The sequence below is a fragment of the Oncorhynchus gorbuscha genome, linkage group LG06 (genome assembly GCF_021184085.1).
Source record: "Oncorhynchus gorbuscha isolate QuinsamMale2020 ecotype Even-year linkage group LG06, OgorEven_v1.0, whole genome shotgun sequence".
NCBI classification, from domain to species: domain Eukaryota; kingdom Metazoa; phylum Chordata; class Actinopteri; order Salmoniformes; family Salmonidae; genus Oncorhynchus; species Oncorhynchus gorbuscha.
In genome coordinates this window covers 62,977,071-62,991,613 of record NC_060178.1, presented here as the reverse complement: position 1 = coordinate 62,991,613, position 14,543 = coordinate 62,977,071, and the positions used below count along the sequence as shown (strand labels likewise).

Genomic DNA, 14,543 nt, shown 5'->3' with positions numbered 1-14,543 from the left:
CACTCCCCCTCCAGCAATGTGACCCAGAGAAGCTGATCACAGAGAGTAAATTCCTGCAGCTGGAGTCTCTACAGGAGCTGATGAAGGTAATCATAACATTACAGGCAAATATTGTCTATGCATTGTCTGAATATTAATTAATAAATGCAGGGAGTATAAAACGTACTAGTATTGTTTTCTAAGAGATGTCTCTTGTGGACAGGCCCTGATCTCAGTCACACCTGATGAGGAGACGTATGATGAGGAGGATGCTGCATTCTGCCTGGAGATGCTGCTACGCATAGTCATGGAGAACAGGTACAGCCAGAGGGAAGAAAGCGTAGAATGTTTGCTTTGAGTCAGGGCCAGTGTGTTTTGCCCCACGTCCATTAGGAATGACATCAGTCAAATCATCTGTTTCAACATCGGGCTTTGTTATGCTATCGACTCCTTATCGTGTGTGTCTGTGTGTTTAGGGACCGTGTGTCGTGTGTATGGCAGACGGTGCGAGATCACCTGTGCCACCTGTGTGTCCAGGCTACAGAGAGCTGCTTCCTGGTGGAGAGGGCCGTGGTGGGCCTCATCAGACTGGCCATCCGCCTGCTGCGCAGAGAGGACATCAGCTCCCAGGTACACGCACACGAAAGGGGAAACCAAACTATCTAGGAGTGCATCGTTGCATTAACGCAGAAATGATGCAGTGATAGCACTGAGTGATTGGATGATTGGTCTGTTGATCCAATGAGTCTTACATCTGATGGGGACACACTCAGCTTTGTTAGTTCAATGTCCTTTAACCATTGCAATTGGTCTTATCTGGCCTAGTCTTAAAAGCTATTAAAAAGGAGGCTTCAATTTGTTGTATAACAAGTCACAAAGGATGCTTCCTGAGATAGTTGTTTGCTGGTGTCAGATGTTTCTGTCAATTGTTGTATTTGCTCGGGCATCAAGGCACACAATGAACTACCTTACAGTCTGTGTTGATCAGTGGGACTGTTTGATTATCCAGGTTTGAACTGGTCTAATCTTTTTTTCCAAGAGGGACCTGGCTTCTTGATGCCCTGGCCTGTAACCTCAATAGTGTATATTATGTGACTGTCCTATTGACCTTGAACTGTTATGTCATTACAGCTTCTCTTGATTGCTTGAACACTTTTATCAGTATTATTTAAAAAAATAAAAAAAAAATGGAATGTGATCTACTTTATAAACCTATGGAAAACCAAATAACTCACCGGAAAACACTTTGTCTAGTTATGGACTTATTATGCAAAGGTAGTTTACAGGTTGATGGTACAAATATAATATTATGCGAGTTATTGTTATTTAATGTGAAAAAAAGACAACACAATTCAAATACAAATTTTGTCACTTGCTTCGAAAACGACAGGTGTAGACTAACTGAAATTCTTACCTATGGGCCCTTCCCAACAGTGCAGAAAACAATGAAATACCTAAATAATAATAGGGGGGAGAAAAAAATAGTAACACAAGGAGTAAATACACAATGAGCAATGATAGCATGGCTATATACAATACGAGTCAAATGTTTATAGACACCTACTCATTCAAGGGTTTTTGTTTATTTGTACTATTTTCTACGTTGTAGAATAATAGCGGAGACATCAAAACTATGAAATAATACATATGGAATCATGTTGTGTTACTACACTTCAAAGTAGCCATCCTTTGCCTTGATGACAGCTTTGCACACTTGTCATTCTCTCAACCACCTTCCTGAGTTAGTCACCTGGAATGCTTTTCAATTAACAGGTGTGCCTTGTTAAAAGTTAATTTGTGGAATTTCTTTCCTCAATGCGTTTGAGCCAATCAGTTGTGTTGTGACAAGATGGGGTTGGTATACAGAAGAAGCCCTATTTAGTAAAATACCAAGTCCATATTATGGCAAGAACAGCTCAAATTAGTAAAGAGAAACGACAGTCCATCATTACTTTAAGTCATGAAGGTCAGTCAATCCGAAAATTGTCAAGGACTTTGAAAGTTACATCAAGTGCAGTCGCAAAACCCATCAATCGCTATGCTGAAACTGGCTCTTATGAGGACTAACACAGGAAAGGAAAACTCAGAGTTCATTAGAGTTAACTGCACCTCAGAAATTGCAACCCAAATAAATGCTTCACTGAGTTCAAGTAACAGACACATCTCAACATCAACTGTTCAGAGGAGACTGTGAGGCGCAGAGTAGTTGAACAGATGATCTCCGCATGTGTGGTTCCCACAGTGAAGCATGGAGGAGGTGTGATGGTGCTTCAAGAAATGACACTGTCTGTGACTTACTTAATTCAAGGCACACTTAACCAGCATGGCTACCACAGTATTCTGCAGCGATATGCCATCCCATCTGGTTTGCGCTTAGTGGGACTATCATTTGTTTTTCAACATACAATGACCCCAACACCTCCAGGCTGTATAAGGACTATTTGACAAAGAAGGAAAGTGATGGAGTGCTGCATCAGATGACATCTGCATCTGCAGCGATATGCCATCCCATCTGGTTTGCGCTTAGTGGGACTATCATTTGTTTTTCAACATACAATGACCCCAACACCTCCAGGCTGTATAAGGACTATTTGACAAAGAAGGAAAGTGATGGAGTGCTGCATCAGATGACCTGGCCTCCACAATCACCTGACCTCAACTCAATTGAGATGGTTTGGGATGAGTTGGACCACAGATTTAATGAAAAGCAGCCAACGAGTGCTCAGCATATGTGAGAACTCCTTCAAGACTGTTGGTAAAGCATTGCAGGTGAAGCTGGTTGAGAGAATGCCAAGTGTGTGCAAAGCTGTCAAGGCAAAGGGTGGCTTCTTTGAAGAATCAAACATTTTGATTTGACACTTTTTTTGGTTACTACATGATTCCATATGTGTTATTTCATCATTTTCATCACTACAATGCAGAAAATAGTCAAACTTAAGAAAAACTTTTGACTGGTACTGTACATGGGGTACCAGTACTGAGTCGATGTGCAGGGGTATGAGGACATTGAGGTAGATACACTGAACAAAACTATAAACGCAACATGTAAGGTGTTGGTCCCATGTTTCATGAGCTGAAATAAAATATCCTAGAAATGTTCCAAAAAGCTTATTTCTATCAAATTGTGTGCACAAATGTGTCTACATCCCTGATAGTGAGCATTTATCCTTTGCCAAGATAATCCATCCGCCTGACAGGTGTGGCATATCAAGAAATTAAATTAAAAACAGCATGATCATTACACATGTGGACCTTGTGCTTGGGACAATAAAAGGCCATTGTAAAATGTGCATTTTTGTCACACAACACAATCCAACAGATGTCTGAAGTTTTGAGGGAGCGTGCAATTGGCATGCTGTCTGCAGGAATGTCCAACAGAGCTGTTGCCAGAGAATTTAATGTTCATTTCTCAACCATAAGCCGTATCCAACGTCGTTTTAGAGAATTTGGCAGGACGTACAAACGGCCTCACAACCAAAGACCACGTGTAACCACGCTAGCCCAGGACCTTCACATACAACTCCTTCACCTGCAGGATCAATTGCCTGAGACCAGCCACCCAGACAGCTGATGAAACTCAAGGTTTGCACAACCAAAGAATTTCTGCACAAACTGTCAGAAACCTTTTCCGGTTAGCTCATCTGCGTGCTTGTCATCCTCACCAAGGTTTTGACCTGACAGCAGTTCGGCTTCGTAACCGACATCAGTGGGAAAATGCTCACCTTTGATGGCCACTGGCACACTGGAAAAGTGTGCTCTTCATGGATGAATCCCGGTTTTAACATTACCGGGCAGATGACATATATGTAAGGCATCGAGTGGGCGAGCGGTTTGCTGATGTCAACGTTGTGAACAGAGATCGAACACAATTGCACTTTATCAATGGCGATTTGAATGCACAAATATACCGTGATGAGATCCTGAGGCCCATTGTGGTGCCATTCATCTGCCTCCATCACCTCATGTTTCAGCATGATAATGCACAGTCCCATGTCGCAAGGATCTGTACACCATTCCTGGAATCTGAAAATGTCTCCGTTCTTTCATGACCTGCATACTCACCAGATGCTCTGGATCAACGTGTACAATAGTGTGTTCCAGTTCGCACAGCCATTGAAGTGGAGTGGGACTATTAACTTATTATGGCTAGCGGCACCCCTCGACAACATTCCGCTGAAAAGTTAGTGCGCGATATTCAAAAATATTTTGGGGAAATACGTAACTTTCACACATTAACAAGTGCAATACACGAAATGAAATAAATGTCTTGTTAATCTACCCATCGTGTCCGATTTCAAAAAGGCTTTACAGCGAAAGCACAACATATGATTATGTTAGGTCAAAGCCAAGTCACAATAACACACACAGCCATTTTTCTAGCCAAAGAGAGGAGTCACAAAAAGCAGAAATATAGATAAAATTAATCACTAACCTTTGAGCTTCATCAGATGACACTCATAGGACATCATGTTACACAATAAATGTATGTTTTGTTCAATAAAGTGCATATTTATATCCAGAAATCTGTTTACATTGGCGCATTAAGTTCAGAAATGGTTTGCTTCCAAAACATCCTGTGATTTTGCAGAGAGCCACATCAATTTACAGAAATACTCATAATAAACATTGATAAAAGATACAAGTGTTATTCACATAATTAAAGATAGACTTCTCCTTAATCCAAACGCTGTGTCAAATTTCAAAAAAGGTTTACGGAAAAAGCAAACCATGCAATAATCTGATTACAGCGCTCAGACGACAAAACAAGCCAAAGAGAGATCCGCCATGTTTGAGTCAACAGAAGTCAGAAATAGCATTATAAATATTCACTTACCTTTGATGATCTTCATCAGAATGCACTCCCAGGAATCCAGTTCCACAATAAATGTTTGATTTGTTCGATAAAGTCCATTTATCTCCAAATTCCTGCTTGTTGTTCGCGCGTTCAGCCCAGTAATCCAACTTCATGACGCGCGATCACTAGGTGCAGATGAAAAGTCCAAAAGTTCCGTTACAGTCCGTAGAAACATGTGAAACGATGTATAGAATCAATCTTTAACATAAATCTTCAATAATGTTCCAACCGGAGAATTCCTTTGTCTTCAGAAATGCAATGGAACGCGAGCTAACCCGCATTCCATTGCAAGCACTCTGCCAGGCCACTGCAAGCACTCTGCTAAACCACACTCTGCCAGACCACTGCGAGCACTCTGCCAGACCACTGACTCAAAGAGCCCTTATGAGCCCCTTCTTTACAGTAGAAGCATCAAACACAGTTCTAAAGACTGTTGACATCTAGTGGAAGCCTTGGGAAGTGCAATTTGACCCCATAGACACTGTTTTCAATAGGCCAAGCGTTGAAAAACTACAAACCTCAGATTTCCTACTTCCTGGTTGGATTTTTCTCAGATTTTCGCCTGCCATATGAGTTCTGTTATACTCACAGACATCATTCAAACAGTTTTAGAAACATCAGTGTTTTCTATATATGCTAATAATATGCATATATTAGCAACTGTGACTGAGTAGCAGGCAGTTTACTCTGGGCACGCTTTTCATCCAAACGTGAAAATGCTGCCCCCCCCCCATCCCAAACAGGTTAACTTTTTGTCCTGAATACAGTGTTATGTTTGGGGCAAATTCAATACAACTCATTACTGAGTACCACTCTCCAAATGTTCAAGCATAGTGGTGGCAGCATCATGTTATGAGTAGGCTTGTAATCGTTAAGGACGGGGGAGTTTTTCAGGATAGAAAAATAAACTAGACAAGCACAAGCAATATCCTAGAGGAAAACCTGGTCTCCCTGATACGTGGAGACGAATTCACCTTTCAGCGGGACAATAACCTAAAACACAAGGCCAAATGTACACTGGAGTTGCTAACCAAGAAGACAGTGAATGTCCCTGAAAATCTATGGCAAGACCTGAATGTTTTTCTAGCAGTGATTAACAACCCATTTTGAAAGAGCTTGAAGAATTTTGTAAAGAGTAATGGCCAAATGTTGCACAATCCAGGTGTGGAAAGCACTTAGAGACTTACCCAGAAAGACTCACAGCTGTAATCGCTGCTAAAGGTGCTTCTACAAAGTATTGACTCAGGGGTGTGAATACTTATGTAAATTAGATATTTCTGTATTTCATTTTAAATACATTTGCAAGAATGTCTACACATGTTTTCATTATGGGGGTATTGTGTGTTTAGATGAGTGCGATTTTTTTTTTTTTTGAATGCTATCCTTTTTGAATTCAGGATGTAACACAACCAAATGTGGAATAAGTCAAGGAGTATGAATATTTTTTGAAGGCACTGTACTGTATGTGTGGGTAGAGTCCAGTGTGTGGGTGTGCATAGTCAAAAAGTGTTTGTACAAAAATGGTCAATGCAGATAGTTTACCAAATAGTTATCCAGACTATTTAGTAGTCTTATGGCTTGTGGGTAGAAGTTGTTCAGGAGCCTTTTGGTCCCAGATTTAGTGCTCCGGTACCGTTTGCCGTGCGGTAGCAGAGAGAACAGTCTATGACTTGGGTGGCTGGAGTCTTGACCATTTTTAGGGCCTTCCTCTGACACCACCTGGTATAGAGGTCCAATTGATTTGTGTCTTATGTAGAGCGTTGTCTACGGTTTAGCAAAAAGTGTCTTGTGATTCAGAGTTGCATCTGTTTAGCAAAAGGAAGTGTTCCACATTTGTATTTAGTGTGAAAAGGATGAGAAATTACTAACTGTTGTGCAAAAGAGGTTGTTTTGGCCATGTGGATCCCAGTTTCCTTCAGTGTTCAAGCAATTGAGAAACTGTAAATGGAGCACTATCTTTTGCTCCCCTTTCTCAATCTTATCTCTAACCCAGATGGACATTGTTACGGTAAACTAATAGTGTATTCTTCTTCCTTTTGCTTCCCCACAACGTATTTGTCACAAATCCTACATTTGTTCGTCTAATCTTCTTATCCCTTCAAACGTGCCATGAGACCTAGCAGAACTGTGAGACCTAAAACTGTCATTATATAAATTGAACTTTGTTTGTAAGGAGCATACTTCACTTCCCTAATAGGTAAGATTGAGGTCGCAGCCAATTCAAGCAGTTGGTCTTTTAAAGTAACCGCGACCCCTTAACCCCTCTACCACCCCATCTCTTAGGTGCTGCTGTCCCTGCGTCTCCTGTTGATGATGAAACCACACGTCCTGGCCCGGGTTAGCCGGGAGGTGGCCTATGGCCTCCATGAGCTGCTTAAGACCAACGCTGCCAACATCCACTGCACAGACGACTGGTTCACCCTTTTCGCCCTAATCGAGTGCATCGGGGCCGGGATCAAACCCCCCGCCTCCTTCAAGGTCACCTCTACTACCCCAGACATCGACACAGGTCAGCCTTTAACTTACTTACACACACCATCACGTGGAATGGTAGGCTACATTGTTGCCCTTAGCTGCTGAGAAAAAATCTACACGTTTATGGTCAATTGTATTGACTTTATACAAACAGCTCAGCTGTTATATTACGAGGCACACATCCACACTTTTAAGTGGTGCGTTTTTATGTCTGGTAAACTGTTGTTTTCATGTCCTGTTTCCACCTTTGTTCCAGGTGCCCAGTCGGACAGTGAGCTGTCGTTCCACCACCTCAGTGAGGTGAATCTGGACCGGGGGTACACCTCAGACTCTGAGGTCTACACAGAGCATGGAAAGTCCAGGATGCCCCGCTCTGTCACTGACGTGGACGTGACTAGCAGCGGATGGCTAGTGGTATGAGCCCCCACCCACACACACTTCCACGTCACATGCACACGCTTTACTTTTAAGTGCTCAGACGATCATTTCCAGAGATCATCATAGCATTGAGAGTAATGGTGAAACTTGTGTGTTATTTTGTCATATCAATGTCAGTCAATACTCTCAATGCCTCAACATACGGCACATCTCACACAGTGTGTTTATATTTGCAGGTTGGGAAAGACGACCTGGACATCAGCAAGGTAGCGGCTTCTGGGTCCAAGACCCTGCTAAACCCTCTAGTGAACCAGTACAGCCTGTCCCTGGGTCAAGACATGGGTTTCCACGACACCAAGTCTCTCATCAAGTGTGTGGAGTCCCTCTCCTTCATAGTACGAGATGCTGCACATGTCACCCCCGAGAACTTTGAGCTGTGTGTCAAGGCCATCCGGGTGTTTGTGGAGGCCAGCCTAAACGGAGGTATGGCTTTCTGTTGACTGACATATGTACTTGTTTGAGGTTAATTTTGTATTTTGTATTTTTCCAAAGTGATTTTAGTTTTTTCATAACAACTAGAAATCTTCCAACAATGAATTCGGCATTGTATTTTCCTTTCTTTCCATCAATGCTGTTTTCCAAGCTAACACATGTCATCAAACTATGCTTGAGTAATTTAAGTTTTGACAGTTTGCCATTTTTGGTGGTTAGTCTCAAAACCCTTTGGAAGGGGATCCAAAGGCATGCCTATAGAGTGACTAACCTGCTTCCTCCACACCAACCTTCTAATTGAGGACTTCTAATTGACTTCCCTTCTCCCCAGCAACAGCAGTCTGTTAGTGATCTAGATTGATTTGATCTAGAAAAGACTAAAGTCAAGCCGGGATTACAGTGGAAGATGGTGCTGGTGCACTCTGCAGGCATGGCACCACTGATAGCCTTTTCATTTCTCCCAGCGCTCCAGGCCCTTAGATACCTGCTGTCAACACAGCTTTACACAGTTAATAATAAAGTTTGGTCGATCAAGGACCTCAGTTAAGAGCAGCGCTTATCTATATGGGAAGCTAATGGAAACCGCACAGCCCTAAAACCTGCTATTACTCAAAGTTGATATAGCCTTTTGTTGCCTGGTTTAACATAAAAGGAATGCATTTTTTCCCAATCTATAGAAATATAAATTAAGATAATTATTCCGGATATATCTGTAACAATGGCTAACACTGTCTCTCCGTCTCCACTGACCTACAGGCTACAGGACCTATGAGAAGAAGAAGAACCACAAGTACGACTCCCAGAAGTCCCGTGTGAGGAGGAAGCCCCGGGACAAGGAGGGTGCGTCCCGCCGCGCCAAGGCCTCCAGCCAGAGGCCTTCCCGTTCCCATAGTGATGACGAGGAAGACGAGGGGGTCCCTGCCAGCTACCACACGGTGTCATTACAGGTTAGTCAGGATGTAAGTACCACAGCCCTCTTTCCCTTCTACCTTGGTCTCTGTGCTGCTCAGGGGCTCTGTTCAGTTGGATGAAATGTTCAGAACTATATGACAGACAATCATGTCTGTTCTACACAATATAAATATCTCTGAACGTTCTGTAACGTTGTGCCCTCCTGAATAAGCCCCAGATTTGCTCTCAGCTGTGGGGTGGAGGTGGGGTTGCGGGGAAAGGTGGGAATTTTGGGATATTTCAGCTGTCTTTTCTCTCTCTCTGCATACTCAATTGAGACTGAGGCTGAGTGGCAGACTATAGTTGTCATGGCAATTAAGCAATGTTGTGGCGGTGTTTAATCCTATTCTGTGACGATACCACTATTGCAATATTTTCCCCTTGGCAATAATTCAAACACAAAGCAGACCAAGCTCTTTGGTCTGAAAACCTGCTGTATGTAAAATATTGTAAATATGACTCTGGATGACAACATAATGATGTTTGTTTTCCAAAATGAAATCCGCTTTGCGTTTTGTTTCCTTGCCACGGCACTAACGAATATCGCGATACTGGTATCATCCCGGCCCTATATGAGTGAGTCAAAGTTACGTGATCTGTCAGCAATAATTGCCATCTCTTTTCAGAACTCATTTGGCACGAATCAGGTATTCATGCTCAGACGACTGACACTAATATTAACTTCTTGCCTTGCCTATTTTACAAATGCACTGTCTTGAAAGGGCTGAAATGTGAAATATCAATACTCGTTGATGAAGCTATTCAATTGCTTGAAAAGGTCCATTAGTAGTATTATTATTAGATATTTAGGTCTGTGTAAGGTTGCAAAGAGATGGAATATTACCACTAACTTTAGGGATTTTGGAAACGTTAAAGGCTTTTAGGGGATCTTCATAGCATGTAAAATATGTTGAATACTCTCACTGTTTAACATGAGTGAAAAAAAGTCAATAGTTGAAAGAGTGGCAGAGTTAATTTCTTATTATGACATATATTTTTTTATCCCTCATTAATTATGGCGTTGTCTCCTGAACCATGAGGTGAAACTCAAGGGACCAATGGACACGGATATAAAGAAATATGAATACATTTAACAATAAATTGCTAAAGTTTCCATTAGATTTGTTTTGTCCCCCAAAAATGTATTTGGTAAATTACCAGAAGTTTTGCAACCCTAGGTTTGTGTAACATGGCTGAAATAATGTAGACATGGAAAACACTATTGCATGGAAATATTTACCTTCCAATGCTATGGTCTTGTCCTCTTCTCTTCGCCATCAGTATATCAGAATTACATGCATATCAATACTCTTTTATCACGCACCCAAATATATAAGTAATGAAAGGGGCATACTTAGTCAGTTGTACAACTGAATGCATTTAACTGAAATGTGTCTCCCGTATTTGAATCAGAGAGGTGCGGGGGGCTGCCTTAATCGACATCCACGTCTTCGGCGCCTGGGAAACAGTGGGTTAACTGCCTTGCTCAGGGGCAGAACAGATTTTTACTGTGTCAGCTCAGGGATTCGATCCAGCAACCTTTTGATTACTGGCCCAACGCACTAACCACTTAAGATGGTTAGCTTACCTACTTAAGCTGCATTTAGACAGGCAGCACAATTCTGATGTTTTTTTTCCACTAATTGGTCTTTTGAACCAATCACATCAGATCTTTTCACATTATATCGTTTTCAGAGCTGATCTGATTGGTCAAAGACTAATTGGTGGGGAAAAAGATCATAATTGGGCTGCCTGTCTAAACACAGCCATATAAATGTAAATATACTGTAGTATGTGTCTTGGATCCAGCAAGACAAAACAGACATTAAGTCATACATTCATGTTTTGGAATCAAGCTGTGATTAGATTAGCAATGAACACATTGACATGGAGTTCCGTGTTTCCCCCTGGTTCAGCTGTTAGATCTGATGCACACGCTACATACGAGGGCCTCCAGCATCTACAGCTCCTGGGCAGAGGAGCAGCGCCGCCTGGAGCCAGTAGGGAAGAAGATTGAGGCCGACTCCCAGACACTGTGGACCAGCTGCTGGTGCCCACTGCTCCAAGGTCAGAGACTTTATCCCCATTGCTATCATTATAACCTATTTAAATAAAGGCACCTCTAAACTGTGTTTAATAAACACAATTTATCATTGTTTCTTAGTCATTGGAGTAATGTTTTCAGTGTCAATGTGTGTTATTGTGTGAAGCCAAATGCACATTTCCTGTTTTAATGGACAAGTTTTTCGCGTGTTTATATTTTTTTGCTAATATTGGAACTGATAACTAATATTTGGAGAGTCATCTAAATATAAGCTTGAAGGTAAAAATAACTCCCTAGGTCCCCTTAATTCACTGGTGATACCTGAGAGAAGGGACTTAGTGAACTCAGTGATCTTGTTCTCGTTCCACTATAGCCAGTCTTAGCTCAAGTATCCATACATTGTGTGAACCCTAAAGGGATAGCCTGGTTGTGCTGCGACGCCAGGAGGCTGGTGCGAATGCAGGCCCTGACCTACCTCCAGAGGGCACTGTTGGTCCATGACCTGCAGACACTAGATGCTGTGGAGTGGGAGTCCTGCTTTAACAAGGTGAGAGGAGGATGCTGAACATCATTTTCCACATTCTAGGAGGACCACTGGAAATTGGTGTGCGTATGGGGAATAGAGGGTCACAAGAATGGCTGCTGAATGGTTCCTCTGAAAATAGACGATTCATTAGAAGAGTAGGCACTTGGGGCCAAATCCTAGCTTCTATGGCAAATACGTATTATGGGAAATACAGTGCCTTCAGAAAGTATTCAAACTCCTTGACTTTTACCCCCCCCAAAATTATGTTACAACCTTATTCTAGAATGTATTAAATATTTTTTTCCCCTCAGCAATATACACACAATCCTTTTTGCAAATGTATATAAATAAAAATAAATAAAAGATTCTCTGGTCTGATGAAATCAAGATTGAGCTCTTTGGCCCGAATTCCAAGCGTCACGTCTGGAGGAAACCTAGCACCATCCTTACGGTGAAGCATGGTGATGGCAGCATCGTGCTTTAGGGATGTTATTCAGCGGCAGGTACTTAGAGACTAGTCAGGATCGAGGGAAAGATGAACGGAGCAAAGTACAGATCCTTGATGAAAACCTGCTCAGGACCTTAGACTGGGGAGAAGGTTCAAATTCCCACAGGACAACAACCCTAATCATGCAGCCAAGACAACGCAGGAGTGGCTTTGGGACAACTTTCTGAATGTCCTTGAGTGGCCCAGCCAGAACCCGGACTTGAACCCAATCAAACATCTCTGGAGAGACCTGAAAATAGCTGTGCAGCAACACTCCCCATCCAACCTGACAGAGCTTGAGAGGATCTGCAGAGAAGAATGGGAGAAACTCCCCAAATAAATATGTGCCAAGCTAGTAGCATCATACCCACGAAGACTTGAGGCTGTAATCGCTGCCAAAGGTGCTTCAACAAAGTACTGATTAATGGGTCTGAATACGTAAGTAAATGTCATATGTCAGTTTTTATCTTCAATACATTTGCAAAAATTTCTACAACCTGTTTTTGATTTGTCATTATGGGGTATTGTGTGTAGATTGATGAGGGGGGAGAAAACAATATGTTAGAATATGGCTGTAACGTAACAAAATGTGGAAAAGTAAAGTGGTCTGAATACATTCTGAATGCACTGTAAGTGGTCTGTCTGTCTAATCTGAGCGTTGTCAGTGTTAACTGTGTTTTAAGTACTGTGTACTGTGTGGTCCCAGGTGCTGTTCCCCCTGCTGACCAAGCTTCTGGACAATATTAGCCCTGCAGACGTGTGTGGCATGGAGGAGACCAGGATGAGGGCTTGCACCCTGCTGTCAAAGGTCAGTTCAGTCAACACACAACAGGCATCCATTTCAAAGTGTGTTCAGACCACAGGTTTAGACTCTCCTACAACTGTCTGTTGCCTTTGGGGGGTTATTTTTAGTTGTTGTTGAGAAATTGCCATAATTTGCTAAATCCTTCCACTGTCTAGCACTTCTCATCTGCCTGAACAGCGATAGTATAATATGCTGTGTGCCTGTCTACCCATGCCATCTCTGCATATCTCACTGTTGCTCTCCATTGCTCTGCTCTCCCCTAGGTGTTCCTGCAGCACCTCTCTCCCTTGTTGTCTCTGTCCACCTTCACTGCCCTGTGGCTCACCATCCTGGACTTCATGGACAAGTACATGCACGCTGGCTCCAGTGATCTGCTGGTAAGCATGCCTGCTGTCACACAGTAGCACATGTCAATTTCAACTCCTATTAGCGCAGGTGCTTCTAATCTGAGTGGTCAAACTCGAAGGAGGGCACACAAAAAGAAAGAAACTAAAACTGGTCATTGAGTAATAGCTCATGTTTATTCCTGTACAGCTCATTTCAAGCATTTTTTTCCCTCCCATCTATGTGTGTGATTGCATGGCTAATTGGCTGGTTGTTATCACCCCCCCCCCCCCCCCCCCCCCAGCTGGAGGCCATCCCAGAGTCTCTGAAGAACATGCTGCTGGTGATGGACACAGCAGGAATCTTCCACAGCGCTGACTCTCGTACGGGATACTCTGACCTGTGGGAGATCACCTGGGAACGCATCGACTGCTTCCTGCCTAACCTCCGGGAGGAGCTCTTCAAACAGACAGTCATACTACAACCAGGTACTGGAACGAACACCTACTTCTATTAAGGCTCTGTTTTCTCAGATATGTACTCTGCTTTTAGTGTTAACAAGGTAGGTTATCTGGATCTGTATTGGCAGTACAGCATTTACTGCAATGCGGCCTCTGCAGTAGTCAGGGCCTTCATACTTCTTGCGCTTCGCGGAGCATAGCTGTTGTGAAGGAAGTTGTCAAGGAAGTGAGTTGTTTATACAGGACATACCGCCCCCACCTACCGTCAACCAATCATGTCAATGGGGAGCTATATGGAAACCTTACAAAATGTGGGATGCACATGGCGATGCCTCTGGACCGCATTTTCCCGGATCAAGCATAAATCGGATTTTCGAATACACAGCCTACATGTTTTTCATGATTTATACTTAGTCTTGTTTCAGTGTTCTGCTATATACATCAAGCTAGATCTCTGAAATGTAATGGCTGTATGTGCTCTGTGTCCATAGATCCTGCTCCTAGTCCCCCAGTGGAGCTTGTCCAGCAGGCTGCCCCCTGCCCCCCCAGCCTCGCCACCCCCAGCTCAGGCCCTATCTCCTGTGCCAGTGCCAGATTCCCCCACAGAGCCAAAGACCTCCAGCAGACCAGTGTCGCCCCAAGATCCCCCACCACCTAGTACCAACGGTAACCATGTTAGCGTGGCCAGTCAAAGATGAAATCTGGCTAACGCCAACGATCAATTTTTGTCAATGTCAGTATCACAGCCAACAATCAGTGAATTAAT

At 42.9% G+C, this 14,543-nt stretch overlaps 1 protein-coding gene across 1 annotated transcript in view; it reads left to right on the top strand.

The window, feature by feature from the left end:
• LOC124038719 (Golgi-specific brefeldin A-resistance guanine nucleotide exchange factor 1-like) overlaps positions 1–14,543 on the top strand; it is a 131,174-nt gene that overhangs the window by 113,882 nt on the left and 2,749 nt on the right. Inside the window, exons 27-39 of the mRNA XM_046354801.1 lie at positions 15–86; positions 203–297; positions 456–609; positions 7,118–7,343; positions 7,566–7,723; positions 7,924–8,170; positions 8,936–9,126; positions 11,047–11,197; positions 11,591–11,721; positions 12,894–12,995; positions 13,256–13,369; positions 13,621–13,804; positions 14,269–14,430. Of these exons, the coding sequence (XP_046210757.1) occupies positions 15–86; positions 203–297; positions 456–609; positions 7,118–7,343; positions 7,566–7,723; positions 7,924–8,170; positions 8,936–9,126; positions 11,047–11,197; positions 11,591–11,721; positions 12,894–12,995; positions 13,256–13,369; positions 13,621–13,804; positions 14,269–14,430 (1,987 nt within the window). The remainder of the gene's footprint in view (positions 1–14; positions 87–202; positions 298–455; positions 610–7,117; positions 7,344–7,565; positions 7,724–7,923; positions 8,171–8,935; positions 9,127–11,046; positions 11,198–11,590; positions 11,722–12,893; positions 12,996–13,255; positions 13,370–13,620; positions 13,805–14,268; positions 14,431–14,543) is intronic.